Genomic DNA, 22,455 nt, shown 5'->3' on the forward strand with positions numbered 1-22,455 from the left:
ACAGACATTTAAAAAAAGAGGATAAAGTCCAAAACAAAACAAAAATTATCGTGAGAAGAACTAAAAGCAAAATATGCAGAAAATGTTTTCCTTTACAGTGTGGGATGGGCCTACAGGCAGGGGGTAAAGGTAGATCTTTCCTTCTTACACTGCTTGACTCTTTAAGCAAATGAATGCACTGTTTCTAAAATTTAAAAAAAAAATCTAAAGCCAAGCTAATTAAAAATTCTTTGATTTACCTTTAATAAGTCAAACACATAATACATTTTAGGAAATTCTCTAAACACAGTATATTTTAAAGAAATGAATCAATGTTTTCTTAATTTATAGTATACTTTGTGTAGGGAAAGTTGTAAGATGCATTTGTTCTTCATAAAATCATAATTCAGATTGCCAGGTGTGGTCAGCAGAATACTGCCTGCCCCAAAGATAACCTGTGAACACATGACCTGGTGGCAAAGGAGCCCTGCAGGTGTGACTGAGGTGAAGGACCTCTGATGGGAGATGATGCTGTGTGGCCCAGGCAGCCCATCCTTCCCACGTGTCCCTAGGAGTAAGTCAGAGATGGACAAGGAGGACTCTGCCTGCCACTGATGGCTTTGAAGATAAAGAGGAAGGAAGGCCATCGAGCCAAGGACAGGGGGAATGCCAGCAAGATGGGGGCCTCTGTCTTCACACCACAGGGAACTGAGATCGCAACCCAAACCAGCAGGAGACACACTCCTCCTCATGCTCCAGAAGGAGCACAGCTCTGCCAACACCCTGACTTGAGTGTGCAGAGCAGGCAGATAATAAACGTGTGCCATCCTGAGCCCCTAAAGTCTGTCAAAGCGGAACAGAAAAGGAATACAAAGGTGAATGTCTACCCACAAATTAAACTCTCAAATATTTGTATGGAGAAGTGAAAAGTTATAAAAGTATTAAAATAAGAGAGATACTCACATTCTAAGTTTTCAATATAAAGGTTTTCAAATTCTCTTTCTATTTGACCAAACAGTTCCAAAAGAGTACTGCGAACCGAGGAAGGCAGTTTAGAATCCTGCAGAAAAAGAAGATTCTGCTTAAAAGGAACGAATGAGTGAATGAGAAACTCTGACACCAAGCACCAATGTAATTTTTCCAAAGTGAATTATTTAAACTCTTATTTTACATCTTTACATATTTTATTTCTTATACATAAACACTCAAAGAACTTAAAGTTTCTAATTTCTACAGATGAAACTAAAATCAAATTGTATAAATGGTTACCCAGGATGGCATGAGATTTAAGACCAAGCATGTCTTCAAACATGTAACTTCCTTACACAAGGAAAGAAACAAGCATACCTTATTCAAAAACTCCCAAATTTGTAGAAAATGAAGTTATAAAAAGCCTTTAAGCTCTAGCATATGGTATTATAAATTAATTTTAATAAGCTGTTTACTAATAGAAGATGTACCTTACAGTCCTCATGTTCACTGTGCTTCAAGCAAAATAAACTGGATCATTTCCTGTAACTCTACTCAATACCTAGAAGATTGTTATAAGGAGGGAAAAGAACCCTCAGCTGTAAGAGCAAAACGTGTATCGGCTAAATGAAAACACCCACGTGGAAGCTCCCAGGCCTTCGCAGGTGCTCTGCCCACCGCCAGCACCCTGCCCCCACCGGGCGGGAAGTCAAAGGAAGCAGCAGCAGCAGCTTCCTGGGCCCGGTGTCCTAAGCACCAACTGTGTTCTCAGGCACTCACTTTCCAGGCACTGCTGGTACTGACAGAGGCTATGTTCCACTCCAACCTCCTGAGGGTGTGGCCTAGACAATATTTTGTATGTGCCCCACCCTACCACTTAAGAGTTATTTTCAAACAAAATTCTTAAAAGGTATTTCTAAAATGTTTCAATGGTTAACTGATGCCAATGTAATTTTCCAAGTGAGTTTTCAAATTTATATGCAGCATAAACTTTTTGATGTTTAATGAGTTGCAAATACAAAAATAAGACATAATGTTTATTAAATCCTTTCTCAGATTAACTTCTTAGGAAGACAGGAATTTTAGGCAAAATGATCTGTAATGATACCAACGTTTAGCAACATGTTTTGAAATAATCACAGAACATGAACGTCAACTTTACAAGCTACTTAAAGATATGTGACGCCACTTGTTTAAAAATTCAATCTGGGAGAATTGGTGATAAGCCTCTCTCAACAACCCTCTAAAATACCAATGAAAATCATGGGAAAAAAGCCTCTCTCAACCCCCCCCTCTAAAATACCAATGAAAATCATGAAAAAAAAAAAAAAAAAAAATGACATCTTAAAATAACAATGAACGCAAAATAAACCATCACAATTAACGTCTGACACCCTGTCCACCTGCCTGTGGCCTCCCCCTGCCCGTTCTCCCGCACCCCTCATCCACTTAGCCCTCCTCGAGGGGGCGGGAGCGGCACCGGTTGAGAGCCTTGCTGGCCCCTCCCAGGGCCAATCTCCTCTTCCGTGTATCAATTCCTACTCACCTACCCTCACAGTATTTAATGTTAAGGTCATTATTCAGCAACTGAAACGTTACCTTTACTTCGAATGGTAAATGCAGCTTCATGTAAGATGTAATTGTAAAGGGAGACAATGTCAGCATTAACTTCACTTGATAAAATAAAGACAATCAAGAAGGAGACGTGCAGTGAAAGAGGAACTTCTCGACCAGAGGCAAGCGGAGCACAGCCCAGCTCTGCGGTTGCCCCCAAGTGAGAGGTGCTGAACTTCTAGTATCATTTGAGAAAACTCATGACACAAAAGTTACGATTCAGTAAAGTTCTAAAAGAATCTGTGTTTTGTCACAGCCGACGTGAAATAGGAGGCAGGAGGCCCCTTTCCCAGCCTCAGGTGATGCTTCCCGGTGTAGACACCGGCCTCCCACCTCTGAGCCAAGCACCAGTGCCTCAAATGCTTCCGACTCGTCAATCCAAGACACAAAATTCCCATAAAGACTCCCCAAGAACTGACAGCTTGACTGCAACCCTGTCTAGGGTAATGACCTACGGCTCCACTCAGATGCCCTGATCATTGGCCTCTCGCACCCGAGGTCTGCCCCTCGCCTACCATGCCAAGTGCCCATGCCCAACGCCGTCACCGCCATCCTGCTGCCACGGAACTGGGCAGAGCACCCCCACCAGCCCACAAGGGAGCTCCTCGTCCACCAGCAGGCACCGACCCGCCCGCAGAGTTCTGAATGACCCTCATAAAGGGTTACCCCGAGATGCAACTACCTGCTGGCTCTACATCACAACGGGGACAGCACAGAAGGCCCTGAGAACATGGTGTTACCAACAGAAGATGCCAGCAGAGACGGCTGTGGAATTGTCACTGCTTGAAATTTAAGTAAATCTAACAACTTAAAAGTATCTTAGACTACCTGCACTATCCAAGGGGGTAGCCAACAGACACATTTGACTAAATTTAAAAGTAAGTTAATTACAATTTTTTAAATTCCTCAGTCCCACTAGCCACATGTGGCTCTTGGTTCCCATATGTGATAGCACAGATCTACAACATTCCATCACAGAAGTTCCACTGCACAGCTCTGATTCAAACATTCCTTATGAGAAGAGATCAGAACACAGACACCCACAGAGGGGCGACCTTGTGAGGACACAGGGAGAAGATGGCATCCACACCCAGGAGAGAGGCCTCAGGAGGACCAACTTGCCCACACCTGGACCTCCAGCTTTCTGCCTCCAGGACAGGGAGTAAGCAGTGTCTACATTTTAAGCTCCCAGTCTGCGATGCTTTGCTACGGCCATCCGAGCTCACGAAAAACATCAAAGCCATTTTGGAGGCTCCTTAAATCTATGATTTTATTTCCAAATTTAAGTTAAAATGCAACCATTTCATTTATTCATCCAGTCAACACATAAGAGGACATTAAGTGAACATTTACCACATGCCAGAAAAGGCGGCGCTAGGTTCCAAGCACACACAGCTGCCTCCTAGAAACACATCCTCCACATCCCGGCTTGCTTCTAACAAAGTCAATATGCAAATGAGCCAGTTTCTCAGATTTAAGCCGTATTTTCCTTTAACATTATGGCTGATGAATTAGTTCTAATTGCAAAAGAATGATTATAAATTTATATGTATTTATTTTTTTTATGTATATACTTACGCCTATGTAAAGATACAGCAGATGTAGCTATAATTTATTTTATCATAACATGTATTTTATTTAGGCTTCACAACAATGTTCTTTTAAAAATCTAACATTTTCTTCATCATAAAGGAACTAGGAAAAGTAAAAGCAAACTTATCAATAAAATATTAGATCATTTAATCAAAGGTGGTACCAAATTATCAGAAAGACATAATGTAATAAACAGCAGATAACACACTCAACTACAGCAAACACAGGATAAAGCCAAGAAAAGTTACTGAAACATCAGATTCCAAAAACTCTGCAGAGAACAGAAAGAGATCATTATACCTGATTCTCTTCTCTTCTGGAGACTCTGAGACAGAAAACCTAACTACACTGTCAATTCACCTGTACAAAGAATAAAAACTAGTCCAAACTGTCACACCCACATTTTTTATTGAGTACTGTAAACACATTAACCTGGAAACCGAATTCTGTCTCTGTGTAAGCTGTTGACAGCAGTTTTAACTGGTTTATGAAGGAGGCTGTGTGTCTTGGTAACCCACACTTTTTCTCTACTTTGGAGACCTGCATATATTTGGCTATGTTTGAAACACTGCAAACATGATCCACATCTTCACCAGACACTCACTTGTCCCTCTAACATGTCTCTCGGCAGGCCAGTCCTCTCCTGCTCTGAGCTGTTAGTTCTTCGTATGGAAAGGCTGTGAGATTTGCGTTTCTGTTTTGCTTGGCGAGCAGTTGAACAACTCCCGCTTTCTGTGGGCATTACTTCTGAAAGGTGATATCCTGGTCACTCCTGCAAGAAGCTAAACAGGAGCAGGAAAAACAAGTACTTTATTTCGGACACAGCAAACTGAAATGAAGGAAAAATAGATGATTAATTTTCATTGCAAATTTCCTTACTATGTTAACATTTATTATGTAAATTAGAATGTGATAAATTATCATGTTTTAAGATAGAGACCACAGCCTTTATTAAAGAGGTAACTTTTTATCAAACTTCATTAACATCCTTTAAAAAAAAAATCAAACAGCAAAGAAGGGCTTAAAATAACAACTCTCCCTTAGCCCACTCTCAGCAGACTCAGCCTACTCCCCAGAGGGAACCAATCCTAATTGAATTTCCAGGCTACAGATTCTAGAGCAATGCCCTCCAAGAGAAATCCAATGCAAGCCACACATGTAATCATAAATTTTCTAGTAGCCACATTGAAAAAAGAACAAGTGAAATTCTAATGATCTAACCCAGTATGTTTAAAATAATATCATTTTAGTCAACGTAAAAAACGCAAACGGGGTATTTCAGTTCGTAAGCTCCCCGTTTTCCCTCGTACTCACAATGCCTCTTGCTTGGAACCAGCCATGTTCCCAGTACACCTGTGGTCAGGGCCACCATTACACAGCATACCTGCATGGCATTCCAATATCCACATAATGCAAACATTTTCCTTTACCCATTTTGGACATTATCTACTCAGTTCCTGCTATTATCAATTCCTCCTCCCAATATAATCACATCACTGTTAGCTAATTATTTTTTTTTTTCCGCTGAGCCATGCCTTAGTTGTAGCACGCGGGATCTGTCTTGCCACGTGCAGGATCTTTAGTTGCAGCATGTGGGATCTAGTTCCCTGACCAAGGAACGAACCCAGGCCCCCTGCACTGGGAGTGCAGAGTCTTAGCCACTGGACCAAAAGGGAAGTCCCAGCTAATATGATTCTAAGAAATATATTTACACATGAGATTTTCCTTCTTCAACTGCAGATTTACGTCTTGGACATTACCTACTCATTTTTTGCTCTTACTGGTCCCTCCTTCTCCCAATCTATTTTAGTGCATGTAATTTAAGTATGTACTTATGTTTCTTCCTTCTTCAACTACTGACAGTATCTTTGGGTCCTCACTCTGTAAGGTGTAGAGTATCCCACCTTTTCTGAAGCCCACCCCACAGCCATACATCCCCCAACTTTGCTGTCGTAGAACGTTATACAAATGCCAAGCACAGAGTATGTGCCCTCTGGAGATTCTGAGCTTAGCACTCACAGGACCCGTCCCCTTGCCATGTGAGCCAACAGCCACCTCCTTTTGATTGCTGGTGCTGTTCCAGTGTGGATGGAGTACAGCTGTCTTAACCGTGCAGCTACTGCAAAAAATTCTGGTGCTTTCCAGTTTCTTACTATTGTAAATAAAGCTACTATGACAATAATATGCAGGCTTTTGTGTGAACTTAAGTTTCTACTTTTGGATGAAGGCCCAAGAGTGAGACTGCTGTATATTTAAAGAAAAAAAACTAAACATTTTTTAAAATCTTTATTGAGATATAATTCACACAAACTCCACTCTCCCAAAACTTTTAAATTTTGATGAAGTCCAATTGATCAATTATTTTTCTTCTAAGAATCATAATTTTAGAGTCATGCCTAAGAACTTTTGACCAGTCCTAAATCCCAAAGTTTTTCTATGTTTTCTTCTTAAAATTTTAGTTTTATAGGTTACATCTAAATTTATGAGCTATTTTTGGGCTGATATTTTTATAAGATGTGAAGTTTAGATCAAGGTTTTTTGGGTTTTGTTTTTGTTTTTTTCTGGTGATATCCAATTATTCTAGCACCATATGCTGAAGACTATCCATCCTACACTAAATTGAGAAAGTTTGGCATCTTGATCGAAAATCAATTGGCTTTATTCCTATGGGATTATTTCTTGGTTCCCTATTCTGTTCCATTGTTCTGTGCTGTCTTGAAATTAGTGATTCCTATCACTTACATCTTTTTCAAAATGTCTTAGCTATTCCAGTTCCTTTGCCCTTCCATATAAATTTAGAATAATCTTGTCCATATCTACAAAAATCCTGATAGGATTTTGATAGGAATTGTGTTTAATCCATTTACCAATTTGGAGAGAATTGGCATCTTTATTATGTTGAGACTTCCAATCTATGAACACGGTATATAGGTTTTAGATCGTCTTTGATGTCTTTCCTCAGTTTTGTAGTTTTCCCATAAAATTTCTACACATACATTCTAAAATTACCCTGAAGATTATACTTTTATTTTTGAGCAATTTTAAATGACACTGTATTTTTATTTCCATCTCCACATGTTAATTGCTGGTATACAAAAATACAATTGATTTTTGTGTACTGAGCTTGTAACCTAAGTTCTTGTTGAGCTCATTTATTAGTTCAAGATTTTTTTGTAGATTATTTGGCATTTCCTCTGTAGACTATTATGTCATGTAAAAAAAGAACAGCTTACTTCTTCCTTTCTGATCTGTATGCCTTTATTTCCTTTTCTTATCTTATTGATCTGGCTAGAAATTCCAGTACTCTGTTGAATTAGAAAGTGATAGCAAACGCCCTTGCATTATTCTGATCTCAAGGTAAAAATATTCAGTTTTCACCATTAAGTATGATGCTAGCTGTAGGTTTTGGGTAAATATTGTTTTATCAAATTGAGAAAGTCCCCCTCTATTATTCATGCTTTGAGAGTTTCATAAGTGTTAAATTTTGTCATGTTTTTTTCTGCATCATTTAATATGATCACATGGCTTTTTATAAGGTCAATTACACTGATGATTTTCAAATATTGATCTAACCTTGCATCCATGGAATAAATCCCACTTGGGCATAGTGCGTAATTCATTGTTTGTTCTCTCATTTTGTTTCTTTCTTCTGCCTTCTTGTAGGTTATTTGAACATTTTTTAGAATTTCATTTTGACTTATCTAGTTTTTGAGTTTCTCTCTTTCATATAATTTTTCTTAGTGGCTGCTCTAGATTTTCATTAACTCTTTACAACTTATCACAGTCTGCTGATCATCAACTTCTACCAGTTCATGGTAAAGTGTAGGAGCCTTACTTCCTCTGTGTCCCTTTGCCCTCCCCATTTATAACACAATCATCTTTAGTATTTCCTCTATACACACTAAGAACCACATCAGACGGCTATGGTTCAACCTTCAAACCTAATTTCAGATAAGGAAGTCTACTGAATTTACCAATTTATTTTTTCTTTCCATTGTTTGTTCTTCCTTCCTGGTGTTCCCACATGATTTCCTTTCTGTTTAGAGAATTTCCTCTACCTATTATTTTAGGGTAGGTCTGCTGGTGACAAATCATTTGAAGGATGTTTTCACTTGATAGAGAATTCTAAGTTGATAGTTCTTTTCCTTCAGCACTTGAAAAATGTGCTACTTCCTTCTGGCCTCTGTAGTTTGTGATGAGAAATCCACTATAGGTAAAGAAACATTTCTCTCTCTCTCTGCTTTTTCATCTTTGGTTTCAGAAGCTTGACTATGATGTGTCTCAGCATAGATTTCTTTGAGTTTATCTTGCCTGGATTTCACTAAACTTTTTCAATCTGTAAGTTTATGGCTTGCCAAATTTGGGAGATACTCAACCAGTATTTCTTCAAACATATTTTCAGTCTCACTGTCTTTCTCCTCTCTTTCTGGGACTCTGATGATAAGAAAGACAGGTCTCTTGTTAAAGTCTCACAGGTCCCTGGGGTTCTGTTTACTTTTTTCCAGTCTATTTTCTCTCTATTGTTCAGATTGGGTAATTTCTATTGTTTTATCTTAAAGTTCACTGATTCTTCTCCTCTGTCCTCTCCATTCTGCTGTTGGAAGAATGGAAAGGACAGGAAAAAAATCAGTGAACTGATTCCACAAGCTCATTTACTGTACTTCTCAGTTCTAAAATTTCCATTTGTTTCTTCTTTATATCCTATATTTTCTTCCTGAGATTTTCTATTTTTCATTTGCCTCAAGTGTTAGTATTTCCTCACTGAAAAACTTTTATGATGGCTGCTTTAAAATACTTGTCACTTAAGCCTCAATATTGTGGGCACTGCTATCAGGCGTGGGATCTGGTTTCAGTCTTCTATTACAGCAGGCCTCTTCTGACATTGCCCCAGCAGGCAAACAAGGGTGCGGTCTTGTTTCTGCCAGGTGGATGTAGAAGGTGGAGATGGAAGTGAGGGCTTCCCACTCAGCTTCCACTCATCTGGGTGGAAGTACTCCTCGTTAATGCCAGGCGGGATTAGAGTTCAGCCCCTTCCTTGGCCTCTACTCGTATCACAGGCACTGAACCAGGGGTGCTTTGTTACTATGCCCTACACGGCCTCATTACCACAGGTGATGGTAGAACTCCTGAATCTCTACTAAGTTTCTTCTGAGGCCACCCCAACAGGAAGAAGGAGGGTGTTCTTTGTTACCACCCAACAGAGATGAAAATCCCAGCTCAGTACTGATACCACGAAGCACAGAGTGTTGTCTCAATACAGACTGTCAGGGGTAAAAGTCTAGATTCCCCACCCTGCCTTTGATAGTAAGGGTGAGACAGGGGCTACAATGTTTTCTAAACATGTCCTGTCTGGCAGGCTGTCTCTTTCCTGGTCTTTTGGCTTTTCTTGGGGCTTGTCTGAGCCCTTTGGTGTTGCTGGGTTGCTGGTTTCTCCAGGCCCAAGGCCGGAATGTATGGGGCAAAAAGAAAACCCAGGAAACTCAGCCCTACATCATTTCTCAGGTCCCCATACATCTAGCCAGTCTACTTTCTTCTCTCCACTTTTCAGTCTCATATTTCTTCTGTATTTAATGCCCAGTGTTTTTAGCTGTACTTGGAGGAATAGGAAAAGTACATCTACTACAAAGGCAGAGATCTTTTGAGTCTCAAATTAGACATGTATAGGCCTTGGTTTAAAATGGCAACAGAAAAGTAAGTCTTGTTTCACGACCCACTAAAAACATTCAAATTGGTCAATTCTGTGTGTTTAGGTTTAAAAATCTGAAATCCATTAATCTATTAAAATTATCACTTACTTTTTGTAGCATTATATACACAAAATTTAACTCTCAAATCTTTTCTTTAAAAGGACACTTAAAAAAGGAATAAGGTTGTTTTATCTCTAAAATTCTCATTAAAAAAAAAAAAATCTTCCATTCCCCTCACTTTTTTGGATATTCAATTTGTCAAAGCAGGTCACAAGGCCAACCCAAACTCAAGTAGAGGGCTGAGACCACCTCTTGATGGGAGAATGAGGAAGAATTTGTGTAATCCATCACACCTTATTTCACTCACTAGTTTTGGTTATACACTGAATAACATTCTGCTTCCCTAAAAAATAACAGTGACTGGAACTAAATAGTTTTGCACTTCAGATATTTAGTAGAATAACATGGATATAAATGACCCAATTAAGTTAAACACCCACTCAGAATAAAATCCATAGAAAAGGGGCTTCCCTGGTGGCGCAGTGGTTGAGAGTCTGCCTGCCGATGCAGGGGACGCGGGTTCATTTCCCGGTCCGGGAAGATCCCACATGCCGCGGAGCGGCTGGGCCCATGAGCCATGGCCGCTGAGCCTGCGCGTCCGAAGCCTATGCTCCGCAACAGGAGAGACCACGGCAGTAAGAGGCCCGCGTACTGCAAAAAAACCCAAAAAAACAAACAAACAAAAAAATCCATAGAAGAGCCCAATGGTTAAGAACATGAGTTTGAGAGTCATACACACCTAAGTCCCCCCCACCCCACACCCCAACCCCTCAAAGGGTTGGCTCTTTTCCATCATGAAGCCTCAGCTTGACCGTTACTTCCTCAAAATGGCCTCCCTTGACAAGCACTAGTCACAGCACTTCATGATCCTCACCACGTTTGTACTTAGATCTTATTTATAGTTTGCTCACTTAATGAATGTCTCCCCCGCTACAGTGTACATTAACACAATGAGGACGGGGACACAGTTAACTGGGGCCACTACTGTATTTGTTAGGCTTGACATAAACACATCCTCAAATATTTGTTGAATGTATGCATGAATACAAATGGATGAATGCTACATCTACCACTGACGGGCTGTGTAACCTTGGTCTAGTTACTTAACCACCTTCCTAAGGCTTAACTGTGTCATTTTTAAAGCAGGGACAATAACAGCATTATTTCATTAAGTCACTCATCAATAGTCCTCTCATCTGTAGATGAGCTAGGTACTGGGAATGTTGTGGTGAAAGAACAGGCTTGGTCCCTACCCTCAGGTTGCTTAGAGTTGAGGTGGAAGACAGACATTAAACACACAATCTCATAACTTATTACAGAAGCTATAAATTGTGATGAGTGCTTCGAAAGACATATGCAAATATTATGAGGCCAGCTATTAGCTAAAGAGTTACAAAGGTCATTTTGACAAACTGGCATCTAAATCAAGACTGAAAAATTCCTAAGAGTTAACCATGTGGAAAACAGAAAAGGGAGTAAATATTTTAAGGGCAGGAACAGCATGTGCAAATGTCCTGAGCCAGGAACGAGACTAGTTTATCAGAGATATTAAAAAATAAATACTATAGCTACAACACAGCAAACAATGGAGAGAATGGTACAAGATAAGTGGAGAGACAGGCTTAGAGTCTGTTCTTTCGTGTTTACAGTTTATCGTAAAATAAAAAGGAAGCTACTTACAACTTTTTAAGCAAATAAGCAACACTAGATTGGCTGCTATGTGAAAAATACATGGAAAGATAAGATGACCATGAATGAAGCCAGTTAGGAAGTTACTGAAACAGTCTAGGCAATAAATGAGGATAGTTAAGATTAGAGGTAGATGAATGGACTGGATGGGGGGTGCTGGGGGTGGGAAGAGAGAGGTATCAAGGATAGCCCTTGTTTCTGAGGCAAGAGGTAGGTGAAACGGAGATCAGATTACTGAGATGAGGCAGCAGATATGGAGAAGAAACCAAGACCTAATACTGAATATATTATGTTTTGGCAATGTCTTTGAATATCTAACATACAAGGAAGCAGGAGGTGTACGGGTCTAGAGATGAAAAGAGAACTAGGCAGCATGTATAAATCTGGGAGAGGTCTACACAGACAGTAAAGATGGTCAGTTTGACTCCATCATGCCTCCAGGTCCAATGCCTTACCATTATTACGCTTTTTTGCAAGAAGGGAAAAAAAGGTTATATTACTGGTAGATACAGACAACAAAAAATAAAACTATCAGTCCCTTACATGATATATGGAAAAATTAATTTCGATTAATTTTTGACAGAACAAAATGACAACGAATCTTTTTCATGAAATTTATCTGAAAAATCTGAGCTATAGAAATTAGAGATAGTTGAAACAAAGGTATAAAGAAAAACTCACAATGGCAGAATCTGTGGTTGGTAGAATTTTATATACACAAAAAAAGATACTGATATTTAATTTGAAATATTTGAATATAACAAATTTATGTTATTAAGCAACTCCTATGATCCCAGTGAAGAATATTCCAGTAATTTTTTAAGGGAAACATTTAGAGACTATTTAAGTGCGCCATATACAAAAGTTGACCAAGAAATCAACTGATTTAAAGGAATCTTATCCAGAAATTATATTCTTCATAAAAAAAAAGATCGATATAATTCTCTTTTTCAGTGATTATACATATTAAATTACTAACTTCATAAAGCATCTCAGTTGTCAAGATTTTCAACAAAGAGATTTATCATAGTCACCTCGCAGTTTATAAGTTATGTTTTTTATAGGAACAAACATATTAACACCCTGTGAAAGCTCAAGAAAAAAGGAGACTATCTTTAGACATTTCAATCAAGGAACAAACATATTAACACCCTGTGAAAGCTCAAGAAAAAAGGAGACTACCTTTAGACATTTCAATCAAGCAAATAAAGGAGCAAAGAGCTTCTCTTTCCTCCCTTAAGAACTTCATCAGTAGAAAGTTTATGCATCTGGTAAGCATAAACTGGGAAGTTAATGCATTCCCAAGATTCTACAAATTGGTGATAGGAACCGTGAAAATTGCAGTATCAACCCTCCTTTCACCTCAACAATTGTTTCCCTTAAGTATCACATCACCGGCATTTCCAGCCTCTGTATCTTCAGTAGGAAATAAGCAGTCTTCTTCACAACTAACTTAAAATCCTCACCTTCTGCCTGTCCCTAAGCCTTTAACTCCTCTCTCAACCCCATGAACCACATGGTGTTGTTCTGGGCTTTGCCTGCTTTTGTTGGTCACTTCACAAAATAGTTAATACACTGGTCATCTTTTCCCATTGATCAATTTCCAACCAAACACATACATTTCAAACAATTACAAATCTGGAAGAGGTTTTGGTTCCCCAAAACCTGGCCTCAAATGATTTTTTTCATACTGATTTTCTCTCTTAGTAACTTTCTAAACTGTGAAGTCATATGTCAATATGGATTCATAATGCCTATGCCACACACTGTGTTATTAACATTCAAAGATTATCTGGCTAATTCAATTTCTGTCTCTTCCTGTAATTTCTTCAGCTAAACTTTACCTAATTTCTAATTCTTCCAAAATTAGATCTGTAGGTTTCTCTAGTTCTTCTAACATCTTTTAAATTTCTTTTTTTTTTTCTGTTAATCTATCACAATCTATCACAATCTATCTTTTTCCTGAAACTTTTTAAAAATTTTACTCTTGCCTCTTCATTCACATCCTCCATCTTGTTCCCCACAGTCTTCACTGGTCCCACCGCCACTTCCTTCCTTCCTTCCACAGCTCACCCTGATGGAAAACAAGCCCTTAGCCCAGGAAGGGACGTATCTATCGTGTTCACCTCAGTCCACGGGTCAGTGTTAGCATAAGTCTTATTTAAATGTCTGATAACACGTTGAGGGGTTTTGCAGGATGACATCGTGGAAAATGGAGCAGGTTGCAGGTGTTTGTAAAAAGAATACTGAAGTGATGTAGCGTGGAACCTAAGCTAGACAAGAAGGGAAATACAGACAAAAGAAATGATGGAGAGATACTGATGGGTTGGGAAGTCTGTGGTGAGGTTCAAATGGATCAGTAACTACAGAGTCACTAATACTCACAACACCTCTGTGAGGTACAGTTCCCAAGTACTTAACAGACTAAACACTTAGTCAATTGGCCATGGAGCTGTAAAAAGAAAACTTCACACAGGTGAGTAAGCTGCTTTAACCACTATGCACTGTTTCACCTCAATACAAACTAAAACAGAAGCCCGAAATTCCAAGATAACCATCTTTCTTCAAAACAGTCATACTAACCCTGTATCACAGGGCATATGACCACTTTAAACAGAAGGTTTATGTGACTAAAAGGTCCTACTGGTTTTTCAAACACATTCAAAAAAGTATAAATAGTCCCCTCCAAAAATCCCACCTCCCTATCCTATCGGTCAAACAAATGAATTTAATATAAACTCTCCTTCTGTCCAACTCATTTGTCCTTGCTACATACTGCCACATGCCTATTACCCCCACCTACAAAACATTACTCACAATTCCATATCCAGTAGAATTTTTAAACACTTTTCTTTTAGCAAGAGAAAAACACCTGCCTGAATAGTAAATGTCATGAACGTTAATCATGTGTACAAAATGGTTAAAGAATATAATTTGCATGTGGCACTTAAAAATACAAAACGTGACTGGACTTCCACAAAAAGGTCGGTAGAGTTTTTCATAGCATTTCATTGTGTAAGCACCGTTACTGAATTCCTGGAGGCAAACACCAAACTCAACTGCTGAGCGACATCAACCAGAGGCAGCCCCGCAGTCCACCCTCGGTCAACCCGGGTAAGGTGTCCTATCGTTGACCCAGTCGAAGGCACGAAACACACGCTCACCAGCTCTGGACATGAGACGGGACTGGGGGCATGTATAACCGGAAAACAACCAAGACTGTTTAAAGACCTTAATTGTTAAGGTCCTCGAATCGCGGACGAAATACGTAACTGTGAAATCTTCTTAGTAAAACCAGGAATAGGGAATTCAGAGGGCTGTCGGTACCCCTGAGAGAAGGGACTGGGGTGTCAGCTCAAGGCCAGGGCACAACAGGTGCGCGCGGCTGTCCAGAGCTCTGAGGAGAAAGGACACTCGCTGATGCCTCCGTGCGAGCACTCCGCAGGACGCGAGGCTGGACACGGACCCGCGGCAACTCCAGCCCAAGGTCGCGGCGCCCCTCCCGCGGCCCCACACCCGCTAAGGGGCCCACGGCCCCCGGGCTCCTGCGCGCTTGCGGGCGGGAGACTCCCGGGCACCTCGAAGGACCCGCCTCACAGGCCGCTCTGGGCGAGGGGCGCGCGTTCCAACCACGTCAAGACCCGGCCGGGCTCGGGGTCGGAGGAAGACGCGGTCCAGGTCGGGGCGCGGGGTCGAGGGAGACGCGGTCCAGGTTCGGGGGCGCGCGGTCGGGGTCAGAAGGCGCGGGGTCCGAGGGCACTAGGCCGCCGGCCCCCACAGGCATGCCCCGCCCGGCGCGAGGCCGCTGCCACACACAGAAGCGGCCCGTCCCGGGCTGAAGATGGCAGGCCGGCACTCACCTGTCACGCCGCCACCGAGCCCGCCACCGCGCGGTGTCAGCCGGGCCGTGCGCTGCCGCCCGTGGGTTCCCAGCCACGCGGCGCCGGGGACGGACGCAGACGCACAGCTCTAAGACCCGGCAGCCCGACACCCCACACTTCCGGCGCCGGAAGTCGCTGCTGCCCCTCAGCCCCGCGCCGGAAATCCACTATACGCAGGCGCCGCAGGAAGTCCCGCCTCCGCCCCAAGCTAGTACCGCCGGAAATCCAGCCCCGCGAAGGAAGTCCCGCGCGCCGCCAGTGCCGTCAGGGGGCCCTAAGGGGGTCGCGGAGGTGGTGGAGGCGTGGTGTTGTTTTTCGACCCCGAGACCGCCGGGGCCTCGACCCGCGAGGTCGGCGACCATCTGGAGACGCCGCGAAGGGCCGGGAGGTGGGGCGGGGGCGCTGAGGGCCCGCGGGTACTCACGGCGGCAGGTTACTGCGGGCGCCCGGGTCTGGCGCAGGTCGGCGTCCATCGGGACCCACGTCGGGCATGTGGGAACGGCTGCTCCCAGTCAGAACCGCCGGGTGTGCCGGGAGCCGTTTCCCGGGGCGTCGGGAGCGAGGTGGCTGCGCGCGGAGCCTGGCGGATCTGCGGAGGGTGACTCATCCACTGCAGCCTTCTGTCTGAAATGTGTGTTAGCCATTGGCTGCAGAGAGGAAACAAAGGCAGCCTCTCGCCGCGGAAGGTGGGACCTGATGGCCTTCTTGTCCTTGTCCAGGTTGGAAAAATTACAGGGTGCGCAGAAGGCCTCGGCTCTACGAACAACCAGCTGGGCGTTTAAAGCCTTAAGTAAAGACGAAATCAGACGTGGGAGCATTTTTCTTTTAAACAGTAAAGGTCATCATTCGGAGTCAAGAAGCACTAGTATGATTGCTGCACAAGGAACAAACTTGACGTTTTTTGGGATCCAAATAACCAAGAAGTTTGTAGAATAAAACCTGAAGTTACTTCAGCATTGAATATAATAAAGCTTATTACTAAAATCAATTATATAAGGTGTGGGACTTCCCTGGTGCTGCAGTGGTTAAGAATCTACCTGCCAATGCAGGGGACAAACGCATGTTCCACAGCTACGGAGCCCTCGGGCCTAGAGCCTGTGCTCTGCAGTAAGAGAAGCCCAAGCACCACAACTAGAGAAAGCCTTTGTACAGCAATGAAGACCCAATGCGGTCATAAATAAATAAATAAAATTTTAAAAAAATTGTATAAGGGGAACTGAGGATGTCACACTTGAAGGTTGTGGCTATCATTCAACAAGAAATTCTATTAAAAGGCCTAATATGCACAAGGCATTCTGCTGGGTGAGGGAGCACATAGAATGCCTGATTAACCACAATATTGGCTGCAACTGATTCACATGCTAATATGTGGTTTTGTTTTACAGCACAGCATCCACAGTCTGGATGAAACTTAGGGTATTGTTAATTGGGGTAACATTTTCTCTGATAGGAGTCCATAAAAGTCACTGTAAATAAAATGATTGCATAAAGTGTCACAAAACTAAGACAGGAAAGGAGTCAACACTCTGAGAGCCTGTTGCATGCCAGGCAGTTCACAGCTTTGGTAACTTTGATCCTCAAAACAACCCAATAAATTTAAAATTATTCTATTAGAGAAATATAAATCAAAAGTGCAATGAGGTATCACCTCACACTGGTCAGAATGGCTGTCATCAAAAAATCTACAAATAACAAATGCTGGAAAGGGTGTGGAGAAAAGGGAACCCTCTTGTACTGTTGATGGGAATGTAAATTGGTACAACCACTATGGAGAATAGTATGGAGGTTCCTTTAAAAACGAAAAATCGAGTTACTGTATGATCCTACAATCGCACTCTTGGGCATATATCCGGACAAAACTCTAATTTGAAAAGATATATGCACCCTGTGTTCATAACAGCACTATTCACAAGAGTCAAAACATGGAATGAAAAAAAAAATGGAATGAACCTAAATGTCCATTGACAAGATGAATGGATAATGAAAATGTACATGAATACAGTGGAATACTACTCAGCCATAAAAGAGAATGAAATAATGCCATTTGCAACATGGATGCACCTAGAGATTATCATTCTGAGTGAAAAAAGAAAAATATGTATCATGTGGGATCTAAAGTATGATACAAATGAACATATTTATAGACCAGAATAGACTCTGATACAGAAAACAAACGATTATCAAAGGGGAAAGGTGGGGGGTAGAGATAAATTAGGAGGTTGGGATTAACATATACACACTAATATATATAAATAGATAACAAGGATTTACTGTAAAGCACAGGGAAGTATATTCAATATCTTGTAAACCTATACTGTAAAAGAATTGGAAAACTACATGTATAACTGAATCACTTTGCTCTACACCAGAAATTAACACAACTATACTTCAATTAAAAAAAAGAAATTATTCTAAATTGAATTCTAATTAAGGGTAAGAATGTTAAAATTACTTGTCAGGGCTTCCCTGGTGGCGCAGTGGTTGAGAGTCCGCCTGCCGATGCAGGGGACACGGGTTCGTGCCCCGGTCCGAGGAGCAAAGATTGGATTAAAATCCAGGTCCACATCAAAATCCACATTTTCCACAGCGCATTCCTTTGATAGGGCTGTTGTAACAGAATAACACAAACTAGGCTTCAACAACAGAAATTTATTGTCTCAGGTCTGGAGGCTTGAGGTCCAGGAGCAAGGTGTCAGTGTTACATTTTGTTTGTGTCAGTGTTGGTTCCTTCCGAGACCTATGATCTATGCCATGCGTCTCTCTCTCTCTCCTCTCTCTCTCTCTCTCTCTCTCTCCCTCTCTCTCCCTTAGTTTCTGGTGGTTTGCCAGCAACTCCGAATGGTAGAGGTCAAGTTTTCTAATTCCTTTTATTCACAATTTTAAGTCGCTACACTTCCGGGTGCAACGGCTCCCGCTTACCGACCGATATCAATTTAGTGCACAGAACGGCCGCGAGCAGGCGCCTCCCCACGCCTCAGAGCCCCAGCGTGCAGAGACGCCTGACAGCACGTCACCAGCGCAGGGCCTCGGGCGCCTCGATTGGCTGGCTCGGCCAGGGCGTGACTGGTGGGCGGCCGCTCTCCCAGGCGCCTTCTCTCCTAGCTCACTCTGTCAGGCAGCTCCGCAGTCGAGGAGCACCCCCCTCCCCACTCAGCCGCACAGGGAGGACGCCGAAAGCACCTGCGCTTCGGCCTGGGGGCGGCTCTGCAGCTCACGGCCCTGGGAGGAGACGCCTCACGCTCCGGGAGTGGCGCCACCGCGCGACCGTGACGTAAGGCGCGGCCGGCGCGCCATTGGCCAGCGGCAATGTGGCGCTCTCTGGCGCGGGCGCGGGCGATTGGGCGCGCGGCGTTGGGAGGCCGGGCTCGGGCCGGGGGCGGGCCCTGTGCTCGGGAGCTTGGCCTGCAGGAGACGAGCGCTGCGGAGTGTCGTCCCGCTGCCGGTCTGCTTGTGAGGTAAGGAGGCTGGGTCTCTGAGGGGAGGCGGGCTGGAGTCCCGGGCTCGGCGTCGGGCTCGGCGCTGAGGGGCGGGCCTACTGCCTGTTAGTCGCGTCCTGTGAGCTCAGGGTGCTTTTTCCTCTTAACTGTTTTGGGGAGAAGCCAGAGGGCGGAGGTCTCTGCGGCGCGGGAAGCGCGTGGGGTCGCCGCCGGGCTGGGTGGGCGCAGGCCGGGAGGACGGCGCGGGGTAGGTGGCGGGGCGGGCGGGGGGGGGGGCGCGGGGCGGCGGGCTCAGCCTCCAACCCCCGGGTCCCGACCTCCCCCGCCAGGTCCCCGGGTAGGCGCGCAGGCTGGGCCGCGATGCCCGAGGTGAGCACTGACGAGCTGGACGAGCGGCAGGTGCAGCTCTTGGCGGAGATGTGCATACTCATCGACGAGAACGACCGGAGGATCGGGGCGGAGACCAAGAAGAACTGCCATCTGAACGAGAACATCGAGAGAGGTGTCCGCGGGGGCGGCGGGTGGTTCGGGTCCCCGGGCGGCAGCCCCGCTTCCTTCGGACCACAAAGCAACAGGCAAGTAACTGGCCTCTTAAAACTCAATTCATCGTATTTCTTTTGCTTTTAGGATTATTGCATCGAGCTTTTAGTGTTTTCTTATTCAACACTGAAAATAAGCTCCTGCTGCAGCAGAGATCAGACGCTAAAATTACCTTTCCAGGTTAGTGTGCTTTGTGTAGTGTTTTGTTGGCGACTGTATTTAGTTTGATTTTGTCACGTGGAACTTCTGGTAGCCAAGGTCAAAAAAGAAATCTTGTGAATGACTTAGTTTTATATTCTTCATACAAAAAAACTTATACGGCGGTTGCAACCTAATAAGATGTAAGGTTTATCCTAATAAAGGATAAAAACTGCTAGGTATGTGTAGATTCATATATAACTTTCTAAATTGTATCTAATACACGTTATCATCGCTTTGGTTAAGAAGGCGTTCATAAAAACTTATCTACCCAAGTGTCACAAAATGGTTGCTGATAGCTTATTATAACAGATTTAGAAATCCTCAACAATCATTTTTTGTTACTTTTAAAATTTAAAGTTTTCTTAACCTTTGAGACCTGCTTTGAAGAAAAGTTAATGTACATCTGTATCAACATGTTCCAGGTTGTTTTACTAATACTTGCTGTAGTCATCCCTTAAATAATCCACGAGAGCTTGAAGAAAACAATGCAATTGGAGTAAGGCGAGCAGCACAGAGGCGTTTAAAGGCTGAATTGGGAATTCCCATGGAAGAGGTAAGCAGCCATACTAGCTGAAATCTAGAATACTTTGAATTTAGGTGTAGCTTTCTGCTTTCTTAATCTCTTGCTTTTTTAGGCCAAGAAAGCCCATTGGATAAAGGTTAAATTTTGATTTCATAATACTTGTCGATATTTAACTCAGTACCAAAATGGATTGATCTGTTAACCAGTTTATAAAGTTGACTGTTTTATAATTGATCAGATCAAAGATGAATATTTTCTTGTGAACCTCAGATCTGATTGGGTGAATTTAAATAATCTTTTTTTTCACTGGAATTGTCTCCTTTTAATAATACACGAATAAATAATCTCTCATTTAGTTAAAATGGTAAATTTTTTTCTCCCATTTATATGTGAGGCAGAATGGCACACTTCTAGTTAGAGTGACTGCTTTTCTTTTTTTAATAGTTTTCAATAAATCTACTTCTATTTTTGGTCCTATGGGAAAAGTGTCAGACACTTGAAGCTATTTAATATTATTTAATACTATTTCCATATATTAATAGGAGACTGATGTTTCAAAAGTTGTCATTCTAACACTAGTTCTGTTGTTCAAGGTATTACTGAAATGTAGTGGGTTGATTCAGATTACTTTATTGATATTTTGGAGGTTTTTGGGGTTTTGTCCTAGGTTTCTCCAGAAGAAATTAATTATCTAACACGAATTCATTACAAGGCTCAATCTGATGGTATCTGGGGAGAACATGAAATTGATTACATTTTGTTTGTGAAGAAGAATGTGACCTTGAATCCAGATCCCAATGAGATTAAAAGCTATTGTTACGTATCAAAGGAAGAACTAGAAGAACTTCTGGAAAAGGCAGCCCGTGGTGAAATTAAGATAACTCCGTGGTTTCAAATTATTGCAGAGACTTTTCTCTTTAGGTGGTGGGATAACTTAAATCATTTGAATCAGTTTGTTGACCATGAGAAAATACACAGAATGTAGATGTGGTGATGATTACTAAAGTACTAAAGAATTTCTCTACTTAGTAAACTTAAGATGAATTTTTTAAAAACCTGGTTCCCCGTTCGAACTCTCATTGGAAATACTGATACTTTACAACCAGAATTCGTGTGGAAAAGAATTCTTGATTTGTGTCATACAACCCATATATGTTAACTGCAATTTGTAAAAAATATTTATGAGATTATTATAAAAAAGAGCAAATAAACTTAACCTATCTAAACAGATGGTTATGACAAATTTGAACAAATAAGTTCATTTTTTTAACATATTGTGATAAACCTTTTCAGAAGACTTGTAGAGCACTTTGCTGTTTGCCAGGTGCTTGATGTATCTTTCAATTTTTATCATAGTCCAGAAAAATGTGCAATGGAAACTATTTGCTTATCTACTTCAAAACAGTTCAAATTAACTTTTCAGATTGAGATTAATATAGAACAGGTTCAAGGGAATTCAATGGTATATATCCTGATTTCTGTCATTGTTAATTTTGTGTTTTGATCATTCTGAAGTATTTTGATACTTAAAGTCAAACACTGTTTTTGGTAATGACATTGGCTAGGTTAATTCATTTAAATAATCGTTGCTGATTAGCAAAGTCTGTGGTTTTCAGAGTTACTGGGAACAGACAGGCTATTTGTAAAATGGAACTTGGGTCAGTTGGGTCATACTCTACAACAGGGTATTCTAACCTTGGCACTGCTGATGTTTGGGTTGGATAATTCTTTTGGGGGCTCATCCTTTGTGCTGTAGGATTTAGCAGCATCCCCAGGTTCTACATAAAAAAATGCTGTTGGCACCCCTCCCCCCACGACAGCCCCGGTGACACCAGATGCCAAATGTCTCCTCAAGGACAGCATCACCCACAGTTGAGAACCACTGTTCTGCTGAGTCAGGCTGTGTTGTAGGGGGAAAATTATCAAAAAGAAAGGCTAACGTTCATATTAAATAGATTTGGGTTATGGAATACGTGTGTATTAATATTTAAAGTACACTTTGACTAATGTACTTCTTTAAACTCTTGCCACAGACTTCTCAGATTTGAAATCTTAAGACAGCTTTATTATCTTTGAATGCTGTGTATTAGTAAGTAATGAAGAAAAAGATAAAAATTTCTTACAAAGCTAAATGTTTTATAAATTCAATAGAAAAATCCATTTGTTAACCCTGAACAATTAATTTCAGGCAAGACTGTGTAGCTAATAGTAACTTTATTGAAAAATAAAAACAAAACTAAATTACCACATTTTGATACTGTTGTCTACTTTGTTAAAACTTC

The 22,455-nt window shown here is 41.9% G+C and overlaps 2 protein-coding genes and 1 long non-coding RNA gene across 10 annotated transcripts in view; 2 read left to right on the forward strand and 1 right to left on the reverse strand.

Annotated features, from left to right (window-relative positions):
- The window catches only part of WDR37 (WD repeat domain 37), a 53,937-nt gene extending 37,741 nt beyond the window's left edge, over positions 1 to 16,196 (reverse strand). For 2 of the 3 annotated variants that reach the window (XM_024742728.1, XM_024742726.1), the window contains exons 1-3: positions 15,452 to 15,604; positions 4,760 to 4,937; positions 943 to 1,039 (exon numbers count right to left, since the gene is read on the reverse strand). In XM_024742728.1, the coding sequence (XP_024598496.1) occupies positions 943 to 1,039; positions 4,760 to 4,897 (235 nt within the window). In that variant the 5' untranslated portion in view covers positions 4,898 to 4,937; positions 15,452 to 15,604. Of the gene's footprint in view, positions 1 to 942; positions 1,040 to 4,759; positions 4,938 to 15,451; positions 15,605 to 15,896 lie in introns of those variants that run through there. The other variant, XM_024742727.1, reaches the window with a different exon arrangement.
- Positions 15,712 to 16,460, forward strand: LOC112398275 (uncharacterized). Its single transcript, XR_003002967.1, has 2 exons — positions 15,712 to 15,822; positions 16,192 to 16,460. It is a non-coding gene; the product is annotated as an uncharacterized LOC112398275 (long non-coding RNA).
- A 2,088-nt stretch (positions 16,461 to 18,548) lies between these two features.
- IDI1 (isopentenyl-diphosphate delta isomerase 1) lies at positions 18,549 to 22,418 on the forward strand. Of its 6 annotated transcripts, none has more exons than XM_024742749.1 (5): positions 18,549 to 18,927; positions 19,239 to 19,411; positions 19,537 to 19,629; positions 20,073 to 20,203; positions 20,820 to 20,953. In XM_024742749.1, the coding sequence occupies exons 1-5, from the start codon at positions 18,779 to 18,781 to the stop codon at positions 20,838 to 20,840; spliced, it is 567 nt and encodes a 188-aa protein (XP_024598517.1). In that variant the 5' UTR covers positions 18,549 to 18,778; the 3' UTR covers positions 20,841 to 20,953. The 6 variants fall into 6 exon arrangements, with proteins under 6 accessions (XP_024598517.1, XP_024598512.1, XP_024598515.1 ...); XM_024742744.1 differs by having other exon boundaries at positions 18,550 to 18,927; positions 20,841 to 21,419; XM_024742747.1 differs by lacking the exon at positions 18,549 to 18,927 and adding an exon at positions 18,965 to 19,038 and having other exon boundaries at positions 20,841 to 22,418.
- The last annotated feature ends 37 nt before the right edge of the window (positions 22,419 to 22,455 follow it).

This window comes from Neophocaena asiaeorientalis, unplaced genomic scaffold, assembly GCF_003031525.2.
Source record: "Neophocaena asiaeorientalis asiaeorientalis breed wild unplaced genomic scaffold, Neophocaena_asiaeorientalis_V1.1 scaffold155, whole genome shotgun sequence".
Taxonomy (NCBI): domain Eukaryota; kingdom Metazoa; phylum Chordata; class Mammalia; order Artiodactyla; family Phocoenidae; genus Neophocaena; species Neophocaena asiaeorientalis.

Coding starts and splice junctions, on each gene's coding strand:
- IDI1 (XM_024742744.1), top strand. CDS start 18,779: ATGTGGCGCTCTCTGGCGCGGGCGCGGGCGATTGGGCGCGCGGCGTTG. Junction 19,412..19,536: donor GAACGAGAACATCGAGAGAG/GTGTCCGCGGGG, acceptor TTTTGCTTTTAG/GATTATTGCATCGAGCTTTT. Junction 19,630..20,072: donor CGCTAAAATTACCTTTCCAG/GTTAGTGTGCTT, acceptor AACATGTTCCAG/GTTGTTTTACTAATACTTGC.